Genomic DNA, 20,557 nt, shown 5'->3' with positions numbered 1-20,557 from the left:
TAAGATCTTAGCAGATCCCTTGAAACAAATATAAGTTCTCTGATATCATTAAAAAAAGAAGGTTTGTGAAACTCAAGCCCCAGACTTTTGGTTCTATGTCAAGTTTCGAGGTTTTGCACAGATTCAATGTGAATGAAATTCAGGTTTTAGACTGAAGTCCTCAAACCTTTGTTTGGTGACCTTTACTTACCATTCTGACTGACTGCTGGTTGCCCTGTCGAACATGTCCCTTGACTTTATGGTAGATTTACGGACTTAGAACTTACAGTATCTGCATTTGCATCAAATTAAAATGAAGTCAGGTCTGTGTTTTGGGGCTTTAGCTCGTGCTAGAGTATGGTTTATACTCCTTAATACAGAGAATAAGTAACGCATAGGCTTAAAAATAAACATTTCATGACTTACAAATATTACAATTAGATTTTTCATAATATATCACTGTTTACAGATATTTAATAGCATGAAAAATCCGAATTGTCTGAGAAAATAGCATAGATATCCTAATATTGTTACTGATTATTTCCCCAAACAGAAATGATTGTCTATAACTTAGCCTGACTTAATTTCCTTCCAAAAGACTGTGCAGTAAATGCTGAAACCAGACTCCTAACGAGAAATTTCAAACCCCCTTAATCTTACATCCTCCGCCAGCATCCCTTATGTCTCCAGGCTATTTCAAGATATCCTCAAGGCTGCAAGAGAAGGTGTTACATAATAAATATTTAATTAAAGGAGTCCCCACAGAGCTGCTGAACAAAATCATACATTTATTGAAATGTATTAAGTACAAATGAAGATTCTGTACTTTCATTTTAATACAAATTAAATTATAGCTTTTTTTTCTTTACATTTTGTACATCCTAACATTGTTGTGAGCATTTCCGTTTTCTCCTCCGGCCATCTCTCCTTTATTATACTTCCCTAAACTGACACACGTCCATGTAACCTTCAACATCCTCCACACGTGCATTATGACAATTTGGACTGGAATTCAGCTGCTGTGGGTTTAAGTGCCACCATAAATCCCCATTATCCCCAATCCAATACATCGATGTCACTAAATGATCCATAGCCCTTTCACACAGTACAACTAATACAGACTTCAAAGCTCTTAGCCTTTCATTCTTCTCAATTACCGCTCCCTTTTACCGCACTCTCCTGCTCTTCGTCCACTCTCTCTCCCTCCCTCTCTTTATAAATCCTGTTTCTGGATTTTTCCTTCTATTTCATCAGCCCTTACGCCGTCTTCCCTCTTCTATCCTGTTGCGCTCCTCCAGTCCCTGTCCCCTCTTCTCTAAAATTGGTCTCCGTTCGCCTCATTCGCAAGTCGGCTCCTACTCAGCCACAAAAAAGCCTGACTTCTTCTTTAGTGTTTTTCTTAATTCCCCCTTCTGCTGTCTCCTTTTTCTGTCTGTCTCTCCCTGTCCTGCGCCACTTTCTGCAGCTTCATTACTCTCTTAGTATCCTTGCAATTCTCTGCCTATTTTTATGAAGAAGCACGGACACACACTCCTCTTTATCCTCCCTTTCTTGGCCGGTCTCTGTTTTCTCGTCAGCTCCTCACCATCACTTTCTCGGTACAAGGCTTCTTTCTTTCTCTCTTTCCTGTTTTCTCTTTTAGCACACATACTCTAAATCTCAATCTTACTCCCTAACACTTGCCTCTCTTTCCCTCCTGTAGTCAGGGCAGTTACAAATACGTTGGAGAAAACTCGTTCTGTTTCAAAATCCAAGCAAAGTTGATACTAATAGAATGAAATTGCATGAATGAGAAACAATAACAGTACAATGAATACTAATGTTCCTCTTCCACGTAGCCGGAGATGAGCTCTGTGAAAGATTAGAATATCTCCACCACCACAGGTTTTGTGTGTTGAACCAAAATGGGTTTATCTCTGTAAGTTAGTTTGTCATTCCAGCAAAGACTGATTTGTGTTGTCCAACGTCTGGCAGCTGGATGAGGCCTGAAACACACCATCATTCATATAAAGTTGATTCTCTTTAAATCTCTCTTTGTGTGTTTGTGTTTTTCTCTGTCCCATCCTCCTTTTCTAAAGGCCACATCCACCCAAATTCCCCTAAAACACTATGGATGTCTGTGTTATTTTCAGTCTGGCCTCTCTAGTCATGATTAATGACCAGCTATGCATCTTCCAGCTGTCTCTTGGTTATTTCAGTTTGCACATATAATATGTATCTGACTCTGTAAGCCACCTTCAGTTATGGGTAAAAGAATGTTTCCATCAATATTGATACAGTAGCAAAAACTCACAGGTCACTGCTTGAGTCAGTAGGTTGCAGATCTCCCTTCAGCAACAATAGCCTGAAGTACCTTTTTCTGGTTGACTTTATAAGAAGCTTTTATCATTTTATTTTATAGAGGTCGACAGAACTATGCTCCAACATGTCAGTCAGGTTAATATCTGTGAACAGCTTCCTCTTTACTTTTTCAGCTGTGTTTCGGATAACAGAGGTTTCAGTTTAGGGCAATATTTACCTATCATTTATAGAGATTTGAATTTAAAATGTTTTGTTGATTTAATTACCAATTGCCAAGGTGATGTTGTTCCAAAACAAGCGCAAATCATTCCTTCTCCAGCACCGTGCTTCACACTTGGCATAAAGTGTTTGCGCCGGTATTTTACATTTAGCTTTTTACCTTTTACAGGGCCAATCACGCGTTTTAATGAGCATCACTCTGACCATTACTTTCCCTGCAACATCCCCTGGAAGCAACAAGGACATACTTTATTTTTCCATGTCTGGTAATTGCTGACATTTGCTTTTTGAGAATCTCCTAACAAGAACGGTCAGATTTAAATGGTCACACATGCAGCAAACCGTCTGATGTTTGATCAACCAAAAAAGGACACCTGTCACTCTATTGCTCATTCACCTTCACCAGCTACCATGAAATTTAAGTCACTACAATCTTTTACCAAAGTGACTACAAGTTGCTGCCCTTGTTGATCCCAACAACTGGATTCTTCAAGTGATTTGGGTGGCGCCACTAGTAAAAGCACTTTATATATGTGTTTAGGATATCATATGCAAAAAGAACCTGGATATCTTTATCTGCATTTTCTATAAAACTCTTGAACACTTAATGCACAAGTGCTTTTCTTTATCTATTCTACCTTATATTATTAGGTTCAGCATGTCAGGATGAATCAGCTCGCTTTGCTTCATGGCATATAGTACCTGCTAAATAATTTCACTTAAAACTGAACAAGAATGTGTTTTACTTTAAATATAATAGAAGGTAATTCACCCGCTCGCGCAGTGGGTTCAGTTATTATCCCATATTTTTGCACTGCAATCACAGATAGAATGTTTAAAGCTTAATACCTACAGTTAAAAGGAATGACTATAACAAGTTTTATTCAATACTTGCCAGGATTTTCATAAAGTCTTTAAGAATTTTTTTATAAGATATTCAAATATTGAAATAAAATATTTTTACTGTACTTGTGAGAATCTAAAAGCATCAAAGGAAGCAGGACAAACAAACTCTACCAAAGAACAGAATTATTTATAAATTATTTGGGAGTAAAGTTGGGATTTGCTTGATCTTCAAAAATGCTCACTATATTTAGCTGATAAATAGCATTCATATGAATGAATGGATGCAAGGTCTCCTATAAACAACAACATTGCCTGAAGCGTTACACTACCTCTGCTGGACCTCCTTCTTCACATCCTGATGCCAAATATTCCCAATATATGTAACACTCATTCACCAGGATATCCACATGAACATCTAGTTTTTATCATCATTTGTGACTATACACAACCAGAACGATTTGGTGTTTCAATAACTAAACACTAAAGATTAAGAGACTTTTCTAGGGTGCCTTTGAAAACTATATCCACCCCTGATAAAAGGGAGTAAGGAAAATGTTACATTTTGATAATTCATTTTAGAAACAATGTGTGACATTGTGTAGAAATACAGATAAAAGATACGAACAAATCTAATTCAGGACATTTAGAAAAAAGGCTGTACAAATGACAAAGAGATAAGAACAAAAAATTGATAGGAGGCATTAGGCTAACAGTAACACTGTCAAGTACTCCTTGTGTTGCACATATAAAAACCTTACATCTCGTCTAAGGAGAGGCGTTAAAACAGACACATTATCTTCCAAACTTTTGTCTAATCAAACCAAAATCCAACCTCTGAACTAACCTTCTAAGAGCTATATTTGGAAAGGAAAGAAAATACTGCACATCTCTAAAAGAACTTGATGCCTATGATTAACTATGATACTGTCAGTATTACCTACTTGCTAAAGAACTGAAGATGGTGAGAAGTTGTATTTTTAGTACAATGGAGAGTCCAAGCATACATTTAAGACAAACAAATATACGCAAAAGAATTATCATTATGTGCGAAGATTTGAAATTTGTGGATGCTGTAGCCTGAAAACCACAACTTAACATGAAATACAATCAGCAGTTAAACAAAATTGCTATAAAATAAGAGACCTACTCCCGATCTAATAGATTTTAATTTCTTATGCAAGCTGAGTAAGCAAATACTGCCAAGTCTCAGTGCTACCATAGAAAGCTAAGGGCTTAATTGAACTAACTCGGCCATGTTTACATTGTTAAATGATGATTAATGTGCATCGTCCCTTGTCAAATAAATAAATCCTAAAGGGATTAAATGAAGCATCGTTTCAATGTTGTGCGTATTTAGTTACCATCCATTGCACCTTTTCTTTAATGTATAACATTTTTAATTCTAGTGTGGGAAGGTAAAGCATAAGTAGCATTAAAGGTGATAAAATTGCTCTGAAATAATTCAAAATGGGCTTGGTTTGTTCAACGCAAAAGGATGGCATCTTAGCAGGGTTTTGCTTACTTCTAAAAGCCTTATATAAGAAATCGTGCACCAGTAAATATTTTCATTTTTAAGACTGTTATAGTTCGTCACAAGCGATGCATCAACCACGGTTTGTTAACTAACTTCTAATCTCAGTTTATTGCAAAGTTTGTGAATGCTGATGCTGACTTTACCTGCTTCCAATGTATCCAAGTTAAATGTAAATCCCTTTATTGTCCCATAATGGGGAAAATAACTCTCTGCATTTAACCCATCCACCTTGGGGAGCAGTGGGCTGCTATTGTGCAGCGCCCGGGGAGCAGTGTGGGGATCAGGGTCTCACTCAGGGACCCAGGGTAAGGGTGGCCAGAAGTCCGGATTTTCATTGCACTGTCCGGCGTCCGGCTTTGCATCCAGCCGGACGTGTATTTGTCATCCTTTATGAGGCTTTTGCTGGGCTGCATCACAATATCCAATCATGAAAAATGCATCACTATCTGATCAAAAGATCATTGGCTAAGAGTGGCGGCATGTCAGATAAAGATCTGCTTGTCATTGGTTAAAAAAGTAAACAAGGATCAGAATTACTGATGCTCAGTATTAAAGTTAGCGTCCTGTCAAAACCAGGAATTTAACACAGAATGGACAAAAGAGCATGAAATTTATGACCAAAGGTAGTGGAGATTCATTCCATGGTTTCTGCCACTTTGTTGATGCGATGTGGGCGTAAGCAGTCGAGGAAAAGCTGCAATTGAACGGCGTGCGAATACGGATTAACATAAAGGTAATAAACGTGCAGCAGCGAAATCTTCAATGTTGGCTTTTACATTAAGTTTTGTCGCCCCTGGATGCTAAAATAACTTGTGCAGAGCTGCAAGGTGGACTATACTATAAAACATCACTAGTCCTACCGAAGTGTAGACTGTGAGGTGAAAGTGGATTTCAGTGATTCGCCCATAGCTAAAGACATGATTATAAAGACAGGTCTGCTGCACACACACACTTAAGATAAGTTCCCAAAAGACTGAGGCTCTTAAAAATAAAGCTATACTTTTAGAGCAGTTGAATGTGTTTTCTACAATCTCTTTTGTTGTTTAAAAAAAATATTAGGCTATTTTATTATGAATGTTTATTGTTAAAAAGATTTTTTTAACTTTTAAGTCCACACATGTTATGCTTTGTGGTATTCTGCACTTTAAAGATTCATCTCGGTGGTCACTTTTTAAACACCACAATGTACAAAATAAATACAAATGCTTTGAACCAATTATTTTTTTACATTTCTTTAATATTTTGTTCTATTCAGCTACACAAGCATCCTCTTTAAACTACTAAGAATTGTACTATAAATGTGACTTTACCCGATTCTTATGCACACCTTAGTAATTTATTGATATGCCGCACAATGTCTTCCTTTTTGTGCTATAGAAATCGCCACCCTATCCAGGGTGCAGGCCGTGGGGATTGAACCGGGTACTTGCAATCTTCTCAGAGTACAAACGCATTGCTCTAACCACTAGGCTAAAATTTTTCAAATTATAGGCATCTAAAAGTATCTGTAAAGCTAAAGCAAAGTCTTTTATATTGCTAGTTTGTATGGTTAGTGGTGCTACCAAATTATTCTTCAATATACATCATTGTCTTAACTATAGGATTTCCCCCAAAACCTTAGCCTAGTGAGACCATCCTGATCTCGCGAGCTTTCAAGGTTTCACTCGCAGATCAGTCTGGAGTCTCTCCGTTAAAGAAAATTTGGAGCCGATCACCAAACGAACGTCTAATCAGCGTTGGCTTTGAGGCGGGTTGAGGTGTGACGCAACGAGAAGCGCAACAGTTCAGTCTAAAGAACATGGCGGCTTCAGCCGATGACACTAGCGTTAGCGTGGCTATCAAGCAAGTTTTATCGGAATTACAGAGTATTTCTTCACTGAAAGAAGAGCAAAACACTGCTCTGGAGGCTTTTCTCAGAGGAAAATATGTTTTTGCTCTTCTCCCGACTGGTTTTGGCAAGAGTTTGATCTTGTGGTTGTGTTTTCGTCGTCGCTCTGCGAGTACGTCATATGCTTCGTTGATCTGATTGGTTTATTTGGCCCGTCTATCACCAACATAGGCCAATCAGCTAACCAGTTTTTTCGCCCCTTCCCAAAATTACTTCAACAGAAGGTTTCCAGATGGATATGCGGAGCAAATCCATCTGGCAGAGTCAGGTTAGCAAAACCTACCTATGTTCCATATCCTGGATTTTTTGTCACAGAGCTTTAAAGCTCAATGGGATTAAGCAGAGGAGCATTGTTGTACTCTGTTTAGCACTCCTCTCATCTGATTTAGTTCTTCTTCCCTCTCACTCTCTCTCAGCCCGAATGGACTGCCCAGTCCTCTTCAATTATTTTCATATCTCTGCTTCTTTGGATTTCTTTTTCGAATTCTGGTCCTAAAAATAGTTTGATTCTTCTTAGCTTAATGATCTTATCAATAGTGAATGCTGCTTGAGGGAAAGCCTTGGTTAAAATTTGTGCATTCACTGAACAGAAACAGAATGGATATTTGAGTTCCCTCATTACTGTTCATGGTCAAAGCAAAAAAATAAAACAAATAAAAAAGTCCAGTTTCTGGTTACCCACTTCTTTTAGTGCATTTCCTGGCCTCAGCAACCTAGAAAAGCCCAGCCTAAGCTGCAGCTGTGGAAATGTTACATTGCATTCATCTGAGCCATCACAATCCATGGTCCAAGGCCCTCAGATCTTTACAGCTTGCCTTGCAAGAAATCAGCCTCAAGGACGGCATATTTATATAATGTAAGAAACCCTTGTCACAAGACAATCAATGTTTTCACTTCACCCGTCACTGGCCATAATGTTACTGTTGGGTGATGTACTACAAACAGGATGTTTTCTGCAGCTCATGCACACACTGGCCTTGGATATGCTTAACACAGTACATTTTCCAAAAACATCCCACCTTTCATATTTATCAAAAGGGCCCACTATGTTTTGCAATGGCATTAAATAATGCCACTGTGCAGATAGTCCTGATGCCAATGTAATTCAAAGATAACAGACCACTTTGTTTGTGGATACAGTCCACAATCCTTAAATTAAAATAGGAAATTTGAAAAATGTGGTGCAGTTAATGTTACAAAAAGACAAAAGAAATCCTTCTCGTTTCAGTATTTTGGGTAAACTGAGTCTTTAAGCTGACTTCCAGCCTCTGTTAAATGCACATTCCTATTCATGCTGCTCTCATTTTTCCCTGTCCCCTGTTTTTAGTTTTCCAACAACAAAAGGAGAAGATAATCTGTCCTCAGGCGGGCAGCTCTCCCATTCCTTCTTCTCTTTGTAGCTTTAGCCCATTCTTCTGATTCCTTTCAATCCATAATTATAACAACACTGCCAAGGCATCTGGACAAGATGAACGTTTTTGCACAACAAAAGCCCAACTGCACATTCTTTACATTAAGACATCTTTATGCCTTTATATTCCATATTGTATTCCAATAATTATATTACAAATATGCAAAGAAGAAGAATCAAAATACTAAACAGCATCATTTGTGAAAAAGTAAAATCTGCTGACAGAAAGAGGGCGCTGTTCTTGAAGCGCCGTCAGCAGTGCAGGTCAGCAGAGCTTCTAATGAGGCAGATGGAGAAAGCAGTGAGAGGGAAGCAGAATTTTACACTGCCAAGATGTTTGGTTTGCTCACTAAAGCAAAGCAGAAAGCCTCTGAGTAATAGGGCAACAACTATTAAGGGGAACGGGTTTACAGGAAACATGGTGGTCATTTGGAAAGACGCCACCACTGCCACTACCATAAGTGTGACTCATAGTCAACTGATGGTAAACTCAATGATCTGTTAGAAAACAAAAAAAAAGGCAGCTTAATTTGTCTTCCCATGACATTCTCTCTCTGTTCCTCCTTCCTTCCTCATTCTTTTTCTTGCTCATTTCTCCCACTTATCTGTAACAAATGTCCACTGAGCAGGACTTCATGAACATAACCCTTCCTCTATCTGTGTTTGGCTGTCAAACCACATTCCTCTACATCTTCCTCTTTCCTGCCTTTCTCAGGAAAGCCTATATTGAGATCTTTGCTTACACCACGCATGCTGTCTTTCACATTGAGATATATAAAGCAGCACCGGATCAAAGGGGATTGAATGAATAAACTTCAGAACAACACATTCATGAAGATGGGGTCCACCCCTTTAGAATGGGGGTCGGCTTCTTTTGTTTTTAATTTTCTTTTTTTGGAATGACTATGACCTTGAAGACTGATAATAATCACCAGCACATTAAAAAAAAAAGGAAAACCTACTTTAACCAAAAATGTTAAATACAGTGTAGTGGACGAAAGCAAAACATTTGTATAAAGCGATCATGGAGTTGTACGGCTTATCACTTTAGGAAACAAATTATTCTAAAGCTCACTCAGATTGCTGCTCAGTGGCGCAGTGGGTAGCACTGCTGCCTTGCAGAGAGAAGGTTCTGGGTTTGGTTCCTGGACCAGGGTGTCTTTTTAGGGGGAGTGGTACAATAGCCTTGTGGTTAGGGCATTGCGCTTGGAATCAAGAGGTTCTCAGTTCAATCCCCCACTCCCACAGACTGCCACTCTGGCTCCCTGAGCAAAGACCCTTAACCCCACACTGCTCCCTGGGCACCACACTATGGCAGCCCACTGCTCCCCAAAGGGATGGGTTAATTGCAGAGCGTAAATTTTATTGTTTTGTACATGTGACAATGTAATGACAATAAAGTTGTCATATTAGAGAGGAGTGTTTGTAAATAAAAGTGTTCACAGTTTGCCTCATAATCTTAAATTGGTTTAGATTTAGCATTATTATTTTAGTTTATTTATCTGTAATGACGCATTAGCTATTCTGATTTGAAGATGAATGTGGTGGGCTTTAACTGAGAAATGTTTAGACTTTATTATCAGAACAGATATCCAATTAATTGCCTAAATTTTTCTACCCAAACAAGGACTTTGGTGGAATTTGGTTCTACTTTGCTCCTCATACACAGACATTATCTCTGGCCTTTTAGGATTGTTCTTCTATGCTAAAAGTGGGGACCTCTGGCCAGGTTCTGATTTCCTGCCTTTAGGATGTTTCCTTCAATGATTCCTCTCTAATTTAGGGCCCACCGAAACTTCAACTCAGAACAGTTAATGCATCACTCCAAATAAAAACCACCATCATGCTTCACCGTATGGCTGTGGTTGTGTTATATTTTCTGATCCCAACATTTCAATTGTGGTCTTGAAAGACCAGACTTCTTCCATTTGGTTCTTCTATCACATAAAATCCCATGAATGACTGTAAAGTGTGTGATTGTAACAAGACAAAATGTAAAGAAGATCAAGAGGTGTAAAGCATCATAAACAGCCCCTGCAAAAAAAAATTTTTTTACAGGAGCGACAAAAGAGAGAGACACAGATCCCCTCACCATGTTTCCACTCTCCCACAGACAAACAGCATGCTCTTACACTTGGTCACAAACATTTGCCAGTTTAGGTCACATACAGGGACACAAAGCAATATGGCAAGGACACGACTCACCCACAGCATGGGTTACAAACACAATAAACTCATATCTACAAAATATAGTCGGATGGGGATCATTGTATCACATTTGAAAACCCTCCCACAAGGACCATGATTACAGATACACAGGCAGAAGCAACACCATCACATTCCTACAAAAACCTCACTTTGTCCTTCACATGGTCACAAGTCCAAACCTCATAGACTGGAACGATTTAAATCCAACACACAACTGTGTTTAAAGCAAAATCTCACATAAACATATCCAGACATGCATGCAAACTAATTTCCTCTGACACTCACCTTGCAACTCGGTGTCTCCTTTGTACCAGCGCAGCTTGGCAGGGGGCTTGCTGCCCGTGCTGGTGCACGTAAGGGTGACTTTTTCGCCCTCTCGCACTGGCTTTTCAAAGCCAGAGATCTGAGGCGTACTGGGCACACCTGGAGAGAGATAAAGCAGCATAAAATAGTTAGAGAGTAAACAGCAGGGAAAGGGGGAAAACTTTTCTGCTGCAGGGCTCGCCTTGTAGCTAGAAACAGCAATAACTGAGGGCTTGCGGCAAAGCCTCCGACAACTGCTGCATATGCTTGCAGAGCTGTGGTGAATCGATTTGGGTAACAGCAAAGATGGACAGAAAGCTGTGATACAGCTCCAGCTTTATTAAAGACAAGCTTAAATGTATTTGGATCAGACAGAGACCACCTGAGGAAAAATAATGATGCAGACCTGCAGTGGATATCGCCAAAAATGGTCCATGGCTGTGCACAGTAGCTTAAATGACCTTCCAAAGTATCATACCCACTGCCTGGACTTATTAGTGTTTGTCACGCCTGGTGCACTTGGAGATTTCTCTTTTTTGCTGACAAGAGACCAATTAAAGCTATATAGATAATGACTGTTTCCGTCACCGAGGGAAAACTTAAAAAAGACACTTTGGGTAAACCTGGATAAGAGGCTGGGGTGGCTGTTTGGGTAATTTGCATGCAATTCCAGGCATGATCTTAACAGAAACACCAAATATCTGTCAGGATTTCTCCATTTTCAATTATTCACCCTTCAGCTCTGTTTGGATACTCTGAACTTGTGAACTAATTAGGAAGCAAGTAGTAAGTAGAAGTAATTTAGGAAGCTGTTACTTATATAAAAGAAAGCTTCTTCAGCAGGGACAAACCGGGAAATTATTTAAACTTAATCTGTCCTTTAAATTTGTCCTAATCTATCCAAATTAAATATTACATTATATAAAAAAAAAACAGAAGTATTTATCTCCTTGTCTAAAAGTAAAGTCTCCTGATTCCAATTGGATTTGTTCTTTATAAAATGTAATTTACCATTAAATAGGCTGCATTTACTTCTGTGATGCAAGGTTGAACATATTCAGCTACCAAATAAACCATCATCAAGTGGTGACATTTGGTCAGGAGGCCTTGAGACAACTTTGCTTAAAGGCTCGGGGAACTTATTGTCTCTGTTAGCAAAATGTATTCATTGAAAAGCATATTTTTTCTCTCCAACTTCTGCTTAACTGACTTGTGCTTCAATAGCATAAGACGATGCACTGCTTTAAGGGCATAATGTCAGAGCAACGCCTTTCTATGGGGTTAATGTAGCATACGGTTATGTGAAAACATCAGACGTGCCTTTGAATATTCAGTATAAATAGGTAAATTATCAAATCCTTTTCCTGAACTGTTACATTTGGTTTGTGACAAACGTGTCCTCAGTTCTGAGGTTCATATTATTCATTTTATTACATTTGTCAAAAGAAAATTATTCGATTTATTCAGCAAGTCTTGTCCTTAGTTTACATTCTCTCTGGCCTACTTCTTTATCTTGGTGAGCAAAGGTTTCTCCTTATTAATGTCTCATGTAAACCTATGCAGTCTTTGCTCATTCCACAGGCGTGCATCTTCATATTAATATTGACAAGACCTGCTTTTATTTGCCATGATGAAATAAGGGATTTGAAGACTTTAAACATATTATGATAAATAACCAGAATTGCCCCTGTTGGTGGTTGTTAGTAATGTTGTGACCTCTTGTTTTGAAATATTTTTTTAGTGGAGTTCAAATTCATTCAAGTTCTTTTAACATCCCTTAACAAACCAATGTGTTATAGTCTGCCATGACACAGTATTTTCTTATCTATAGCCTCAATGTTTGCCCAAATGTTTAGGCAAACTGCTGATAAGCTTGCTGAAATACATGTCACCTCATTAGAAAAACAGACAGCTATTTAAAACATTTTTTCAGTGACACAGATAGTCATGAACTCAAAGTTAAAGGAGCGTTGCCTGCTTTTTAACCTGGGGTAATGCTGCTTTTAACAGAAAGATACAATCACAAGTAGCCTGGTACCTGTCTAATCAACATATCCAATGCTACTTTATAGAGCAATACTAAAAAATATATATTCTGAGCAATAAGAAAAACTACAGTTCTACTAAATGTATCTGATTTTCCTTCCATATGTGCAAGAAAACCAAATAAACAGATGCACATTAGAAAAATGATAACTGGAACAATTCAAATTTCGTGCCAGTGCAATGAAACTGAGGTATTTTTACTCAAGGATATTGTGTCATTATAAACTTGTTTTACTGATACCTTGAAGTAAAACAACCTGCAGTTAATACGCTGTTTGTTTTTTTGGAGTTTTTACAGAAACTAGAGGCTCTTGTTTGGACAGCAGGATGACAGGAAAAAGGGGCACAAGAGAGGGAGAGGAAATGCAGCAAAGGACCACAGGCTGGATTCAAACCCGGGTCAGTCGCATCAAGGCCTCCATTCATGGGTCATGTGTGCTAAATACTGCCATAAATTAAAGCTGCAAAAAAGCATAACAAAAACTACACCTTTCTTTAAAACGTATTGGTATACATTTCATTAGTAAAACTTTGCAGAAAATATTTGACCTGTCAGGCCTGATTATAAACATTTGGAGCTGTACAAACACATACTACGGGTATTTTACTTTAAATAAGTCCTGAGATTAATTCCAATTTTACTGGTAATGTGTCATGACTTTGTTAAATCAGGATGATTCAGTCCAGAATCTTATAACAGTTTGCAAATTCTACTTTACATAAAAAATAACATGGAGATTTTGCTGTGATCATAATAAGAGTACATCCTCTTTTTTATACTTGAAGTAACAGCCGTGCACAAACCCCTGCAATTCAGTCCTCAGACAAATCTGAAATACTAACCACATTTTTTAAAAAGATTTGAACACATGACAGAAGCTTAAAGAAGCTCCCAAAAGGATATGATAAAAAAAAAGAAAATCCTTCATTAACTTTACACTCCTGCAATACTTGTGGCACTCATATTAAGTAGTCTAATATTTGCAGAGAAGCCCCCGACTGGCAGACGGCGGTCCAGTGAGATGTTCACAGGAACGCAATTAATTCTATGACAGAAAATAATATTGTCATCTCTTTAAAATGCCATTTCTACAATTCAAATTAATCTAATAAACAGTATGTGTTCATACTCTGAGTTGGTTTGAATTATCAAATAAATTATATTTTGCAGAGGTGAGGATTTACGGCGCCTTCCTAATGACCCCAGAACTTTTGAACAGATTTAGCAAATTAAAACATTGACTGTTGGAAGAAACTGAGAACATTTAAAATCCTCTTAGGTGTGTGTGTTTGGGTGTGCGTGTGCATTTGTATTTCATCCCCTCCCCATCCCCACCTCCAGGCCTATTCATTTGTTCCCCTCCATTTTTTAAATGCAGAGTAACATGCATCTTCGATTCAACTTAGTTCTTCCTTGTAAGACTGAGGCCTTCAATGATGGGCCAGAGGTCAAAAAAAAAAAAACAGAGGCCAACATAAAACCCAAACTCCTGCCAATCCAAAATCTCATGAGGAATTTTTCTTTCCCATGATTGTTTTGTTTTTTTCCTAAATGCAGACACACAGGAAACATTTTTTTTCCTAATTACTATCTTAACTTGAAGCGAAAACAACAATGGCAAAGAGAATAATCCAAGCATCCTGTTTTTGGAATACCTTTTAGTAGGCCCTTTCATCACTGCCATTACAGTTAAAGGAATGAAGAGAAAACTTTCTACACTCCATCTGGAGTCATTGTAGGCAGCACTTTCTCCAAGTGCTGGCAGAGTTTACTGTCATTCGGCTTTTTAAATAATGAACATCCGTCTGCCATCTACTTGCAAACTGCTATCTTGTGCATTAAGGCAGGAAAGGGAGAGAGCGATGGATATATATATAGAAAGAAAAAGAAATGTAGTTAAGAGATTACGGTAAGATAGGGTTGGAAAGAGAGGAAGAGGTTGACTGATGTGAGAGTGAAGCAAAAAGGAATGCCAAGATGGATGGATGGATGGATGGATGGATGGATGGATGGATGGATGGATGGATGGATGGATGGATGGATGGATGGATGGATGGATGGATGGATGGATTGATTTATGGATGGACGGATGGATCTTTTTGACTTTCACATTAAAAATATGACAGCAAATCAGTTATTAAAAATGAAAACACTCTTAAACTTAAATAGTAATTTCTTATATTAAAGCTGCTTTCTTCTATTTTTGCCAAAACTGAAGAGTCATAGTTAATTTCCACCACACTCTATAAAATAATTTTATATATTTGCTATTTATCATTTATGACATCACAAAGTTTTTTAGAGTTCCTGTCCAACCAGATAAAAATACTGGATGGTTTATGAGATGACTTTTAGTTTCTGTCATTCAAAGGCTGATCTCTTTTTTGTGCTTGAACTAGTCAATGTTTATGGTAAAATCCATAAGGGTTTTTACTCCCAATTGCTCATAGTTTTCTATAATATTATACTTAAACAGTGAGTCGTATTGCTTTCTGGAGAACTTTAAGAGTTTTTTCTACCATACAAATTTGTAAAATATTTTGAATTTATTTTTGTGGACTTTTTAAGCAGCATGTTAGAAAATGATTGGTTCTTAATTTGGTATGTGGATCTATAAAAAACAATAAAGATTACATATTGAAAAAAAGAAAGTTTCATTTTAGGATCAACAAGGATATTCCCAAAAAGCTATTAGCTAAGTATACGGAAAGTAACTAAAGACTAATTGATCTCTCTCTATTTCCTGTCAGCTATGCGCTACATTATTTCCTATTTTCAAAACATGCTGCACAATCTGCTGCCATTGTAAGGTTCAGAAAAATGTATAAATTAGCAGCAATGTTACAAAGCTCTTAATTTCTTTGTAGTTTTTAAGTAAGTTATATGTAAAGCTTTCTAGAAATGTTAGGAAACTTTACGTTTAAATTTAAGACCTTCATAATTCAAGACAATAATACACTAAATAATAACCATGGTTAGTAAATTTCTTTAGAAACTAATGTATAGCTTAATGTGTGTTAGAGGTGTTGGGATCTCTAGTGTGACTTTTGTGTTTTTCTAGGTCACCTACTTTGAACACCTTTTAAGGACAAACTGTTATTTGTGTGTTTTGGACTTCAGTACTTGGTACTTCAAGTCATGAAAATAAAACTAGCTTCAGAATGTATCATGTTTTAATAAGAAAAACACATTTGTTGTTATGATATGTTGCGTTTGATGTTTTAAACAAACTGTGAAATATCAGTTTTTAGGTCAAACTGTAAAAATATATATATTCAAAATGTTGCTTTTATTGATTAAAAGATACAGTGGTTTAAGGCTTACTGGAATCAAAGCACAAAGTCATGCAGATAGTTCTAAACATCTACCTGCGGTGGTTGTCTGCAACATGAAGTTAAGTTACGTCGCCTTTTTCAAGTAACCGTACGTTGGTTAGGCTGCATGACACAGAAAACACAAAGATTTTTTCATAATCTAAACCTTTTTAGAACTTGTTTGTCTTGAATAAACACCTGAAATGTTAGTTTTATATTATTCACTCAATATTGGTGCCTTTATTGCATTTAATGGTTCTGTTGGAGGCAATGTTGTTTGTCAGAAAACCTCTTTGATCTTATGTCTTCATTACTGCAGAGATATCCACTAACAGCAGTAAAAAGTCCTACGAAACAACCGAGGTGTACATCAAAAAAATACAAACGTGGTCAATTTTTAATGTAGCACCATTTGATGTAGTGCACTGTGAGCGGAAGCTCCCTTGCAGAAAAGTAGCATTGAATATTAATGAAGGAATAATACTGCACGTATAGAACTGGCCAGAGAAGCCCTGTTGAGACCCTACCCTCTATTCAGGGAAAGAAAATAAAGCCCCCATAAATTATTCTCAGGACAGAGCACAGGGATGACACAGATTTTACACTCGCCGACACAGTCATTTAAAACTAGCCGCACTCAGCACTTGTGTCCAGATGTGTAATTGTGTGTGCAGGAGTCAAACAGTTCACATCAAAACAAGGTTAAAACACACAAACAAAAGCCGCTCTGCCAAAGCCCTCTATATATCTGCTCAATTTTCCCATAGAGATTTGTGTGTTTTTAACATTTTAGTGTACATTTTTAATGGCCCAGGTCTCTTTTGGGACTAATAAAATATTTAAGGAGCACAGAATACAGTGTCAAAGCTGTCAAATGTAGTGAATAAAAAAAAAAGCTTAAGTCACAGTCCCTGGAAAAATTTAAAGAAGCAGATAGAAATATTTCTTAAGTTAAGTGTAAAGGGCTAAAGCAAACTGTGCTTGAGAGTGATCCTTCTAAAAAAAGTGGAAATTCACTTTCCAATTGGATATCATTTCTGATGTTGCCAAGCAAACTACAAAGAATTCCCTTCTTTATACTAAAGTTGCAATGTAAATAATATTAAAAAAAACTAAGTTTGTAAAAGGATGCATTTGCTGATTCTAAATAAAAAATGCAAAATTTGAGGACAAGACCTTACAGTAATGCAAACATAAGCCATACTGATCCTCCCGTAACCGATCCATCCTTTAATGTCTACATTCTTTTCAAGAAAATGAGACGGCAGTGATCATCAAGAAATGTTTTGGCTAATCACTAAGCTTAGAAAAAGAAGACTAAAATTACCGTAAACAGAAAACAGAAAAAACTTTTCAAAAACAGCTTGTTTTTCCAAAGAGTTGTTGTGCATGTTAAAAAGGATCTCATGAAATGGTTTGCCTTGTACAGGGTGTGGACAAGCCTTTGAAAGAAGCAGAAGGTGTTGTTCCATAGATTTCTGAAGAGGATGCCCCGGGATGTCCATAATACTCTCCACCTTATAAAGAAATCTTTGTGAAATCATCTTGAGAAGAGAACCTATAACAATGTTCTTTATTAGCTTGCTAAGCTTCTTTAAGTAATTTGCTCTAATGCTGTTACCCCTGCAGATGATGGCAGAAGAGAGCGCACTCTCCAAAACAGACGTACTGTAAAGACAGGGGTAACCAATTAAAAATCAGTGGTGTCCGAATAAAGAAAATTATCAACCAGCAAAAGTCTGGAGACATTTTTAATTATAAATTGTTACTTTAAACAGAATTTAACACTGAAATAAAATTAGGTGTTTATGAACACATTGAATAAAAGAAAAAACAATATAATATCTAAAGTGCTTTTTTTAAGTAGAGAACACAGTCGTTCAGTTTGGTACATAGACAATTTCCTGATTCACATATTTTTCACAACACCTGAACTAACCTTTTTTTTGAGCCTGGATCCATATTTATTTTGATTCTGTTCATGGTGGAGAATCCTGCTTCACAGCAGCAGGTTGAGCCAAACATCCTCTAAATGTGCAGGGTCATCTTTGAACACACCATTTAACTTTTCTTTCACCAGTTCACCACAGTTCTTCCAGCAGTCCACTCTTTCTCCGCTCTCTTTTTCTCATCATCTTCTCCTTCTTTCCCATTGCCTGGCTTGCCACAGGTTTGCCTGCTGTGTCTAAAAGTAGCAGCAGCAGCAACCCAGACTGACAGCAGCCCATTGGCTAATTTGTATCACGTGCAGCCTGGTGCAGGACGCTCCACAGGGCTTTACTGAACAAACAGGAGAAGCAGCACAAGGGAAACAGGGTTTATACAGGAATGATTAACTCAAATTGAATGCTTTTTAATGCTCTTAGAAATTATTTTAATGCCACCAACAGGTACCCGTCTACAGGCTGCAGCCATGTCCCAAATTCCTCGTTTTCCAGCCACATTTGTTGAAATTTGAATTTCCCCCCATTCTCTAGCTTTTTCTCTTAACTCAAGCTTCTTTTCTGAACAGACAGCTATGTGATCAACCCGAAGCAGTTCCACACAAATATATGGTAATATAATATGTTTGACGAAATTGTTTTTAGAAAAAAAAATTTTAATAAAGCATTTTTAATGCCATAATAACACATTTAATGAATTTTAATGCCAATCAAGGCCTTAATTTAAAACAATATAATTTAATGACTTTTAATGACCCGCGGAAACCCTGTGAAAATAGACACTGCCTTCAGACAACATGCTTTAATTTATAAATATTTTTTATCAGGTTGGGTCAGTATTAAACAGCAGGTGGATCCGGACCGCGGTCTGCTAATCCGTGACCTCTGGTATAGAAGATATGCATCATGTTTTTTCAAAGTCATATCTCTAGACCAGTCTTTTGTCCAGGTGAATATGGAGGTATTCATACTCCTCCATCCTTTCCACGTCTTCTCCCATGATGATGGTAATAGTGTTGGACTTGCTCCTCTTTCTCTTGAAATCTAAAATGTCCTTTGTTTCATTAAGGATCGGATAATTGTATTCAAACCCGTCCACAAAGCAGTCCATCAACTTCCTATACTGAGCTTCTTGTCTATCTCTGATGGACTCAACGTCAGCAGATTCTTCTGAGAATTTCCGCAGATGGCAGAGCTCTTGTCTTGCACTGAAAGTGCCATCCCCTGTGATGCTCCTGTGCTGCTAATTACCTGGTTGGACAGTTGACCCTTCAGTCTCACAAGTCGTGGTCTGTCAGCTTTGATCCAGGAGATTGTTTTTTCCTCCACCTGGGTCTCCCAGAGTTTCTGACAAGGCCTATTAGACTGAATTATGGTAAATACACTGGAGAAATCAAGGAACATAATCCTCACAGCGCTGTCTGCCTTTTCTAAATGACAGTGGGTTTGTTGAAGTAGGTGTATGATGGCACCTTTAACTTCGACTTGATGGTAATACAGGGGGTCCTGATAGTCTAGCAGCATGTTTGGTTGCTTAGTTGAACCAACAGAAGTCTTTTGAGGACCTTCTTCAGGTGAGATTTCAGAGCAACAAGTCTATAGTAATTGAGTACTGATTGAGTTTCCTTTGGTAGCAGAAAAAGGCAGAAATTCTTCCATATAACTGTCTCCTCAGCCAGGCTAAGGTTGAGGAGATGCTCTAGAATGCCACAGATTTTGTATTTTCTATTTTAATTTCTTGGTCAACACAAGTTCCATGGGTTAGTTAACTTCATCGCACAACTTAATTCATTGAATACGTTTTGTTAACCTCTTAACACCCACCGGGTCGTTGGCGACCCAGTGGGTGTTAACTGGGGGTAATAATTAAGAATGCATAAAATTCCACGGGAAAATTTTTTACCAGCAGGTGGAGCCATTGCGCGCAGCTCCAAGCTGACACCAAGTTCCGAATTCCACAGCTCTAGAACTGTTATAGCTAGAGGTCTGAAATTTTCTGCATTTGCGGTTGACATGATGTGGAACAAATATAGCATAATAAAACCTGCCCTTTCTCAAGAATATCTTTATTACTGCTGTTCAAAAAGACCTATCATTTCCAACTTTGAGTCATGTTTGAACTGATGCAGGTTGGTCTGTGTTCTACTCACCCAATTTTAATTTATATATTAGGAAACTAGAGGGTGTTAGCTTTCAAATAATGTATTGCACATGCAATTTGGGCTTACAGTTCCTACGTTATTTGCCTTTCCATTTGGGTATGCAAAATAGGCGAGGATTACCCAAAATGAGGTGGATGTTAAGAGGTTAAAATCTTTATACAGGATGATTACTTGGGTTGACCCTTAGATCTGCTACAAAATTAATTTCCATTTGTTTTCTTCCTCAATGTGCTTTTACAAACATCGCCATTATGGAATCAATTATTAGGAATCAATTATGTTTTGTAGTTTCTTGTTTTTTACGTGCATTGGGAAAAAAGCTGCGGTGAGGAGTTAGTGGAGATGAATCCAACTGTTCATATCTGCTCTAAATATGATTGTGACTTCTTTTTTGGGGAGGAG

General features: G+C 37.7%; 1 protein-coding gene across 4 annotated transcripts in view; it reads right to left on the bottom strand.

The window, feature by feature from the left end:
• The window catches only part of cadm3 (cell adhesion molecule 3), a 185,440-nt gene that overhangs the window by 53,263 nt on the left and 111,620 nt on the right, over window positions 1-20,557 (bottom strand). For all 4 annotated transcript variants that reach the window (XM_038279259.1, XM_038279267.1, XM_038279275.1 and 1 more), the window contains exon 5: window positions 10,672-10,809. In XM_038279259.1, coding sequence (XP_038135187.1) covers window positions 10,672-10,809 — 138 coding nt within the window. The remainder of the gene's footprint in view (window positions 1-10,671; window positions 10,810-20,557) is intronic.

The sequence above is a fragment of the Cyprinodon tularosa genome, unplaced genomic scaffold (assembly GCF_016077235.1).
Source record: "Cyprinodon tularosa strain WSP-4 unplaced genomic scaffold, ASM1607723v1 ctg102, whole genome shotgun sequence".
Taxonomy (NCBI): Eukaryota; Metazoa; Chordata; class Actinopteri; order Cyprinodontiformes; family Cyprinodontidae; genus Cyprinodon; species Cyprinodon tularosa.
The sequence above is the reverse complement of the archived record's forward strand: the minus strand, read 5'-3'. Positions and strand labels throughout refer to the sequence as shown.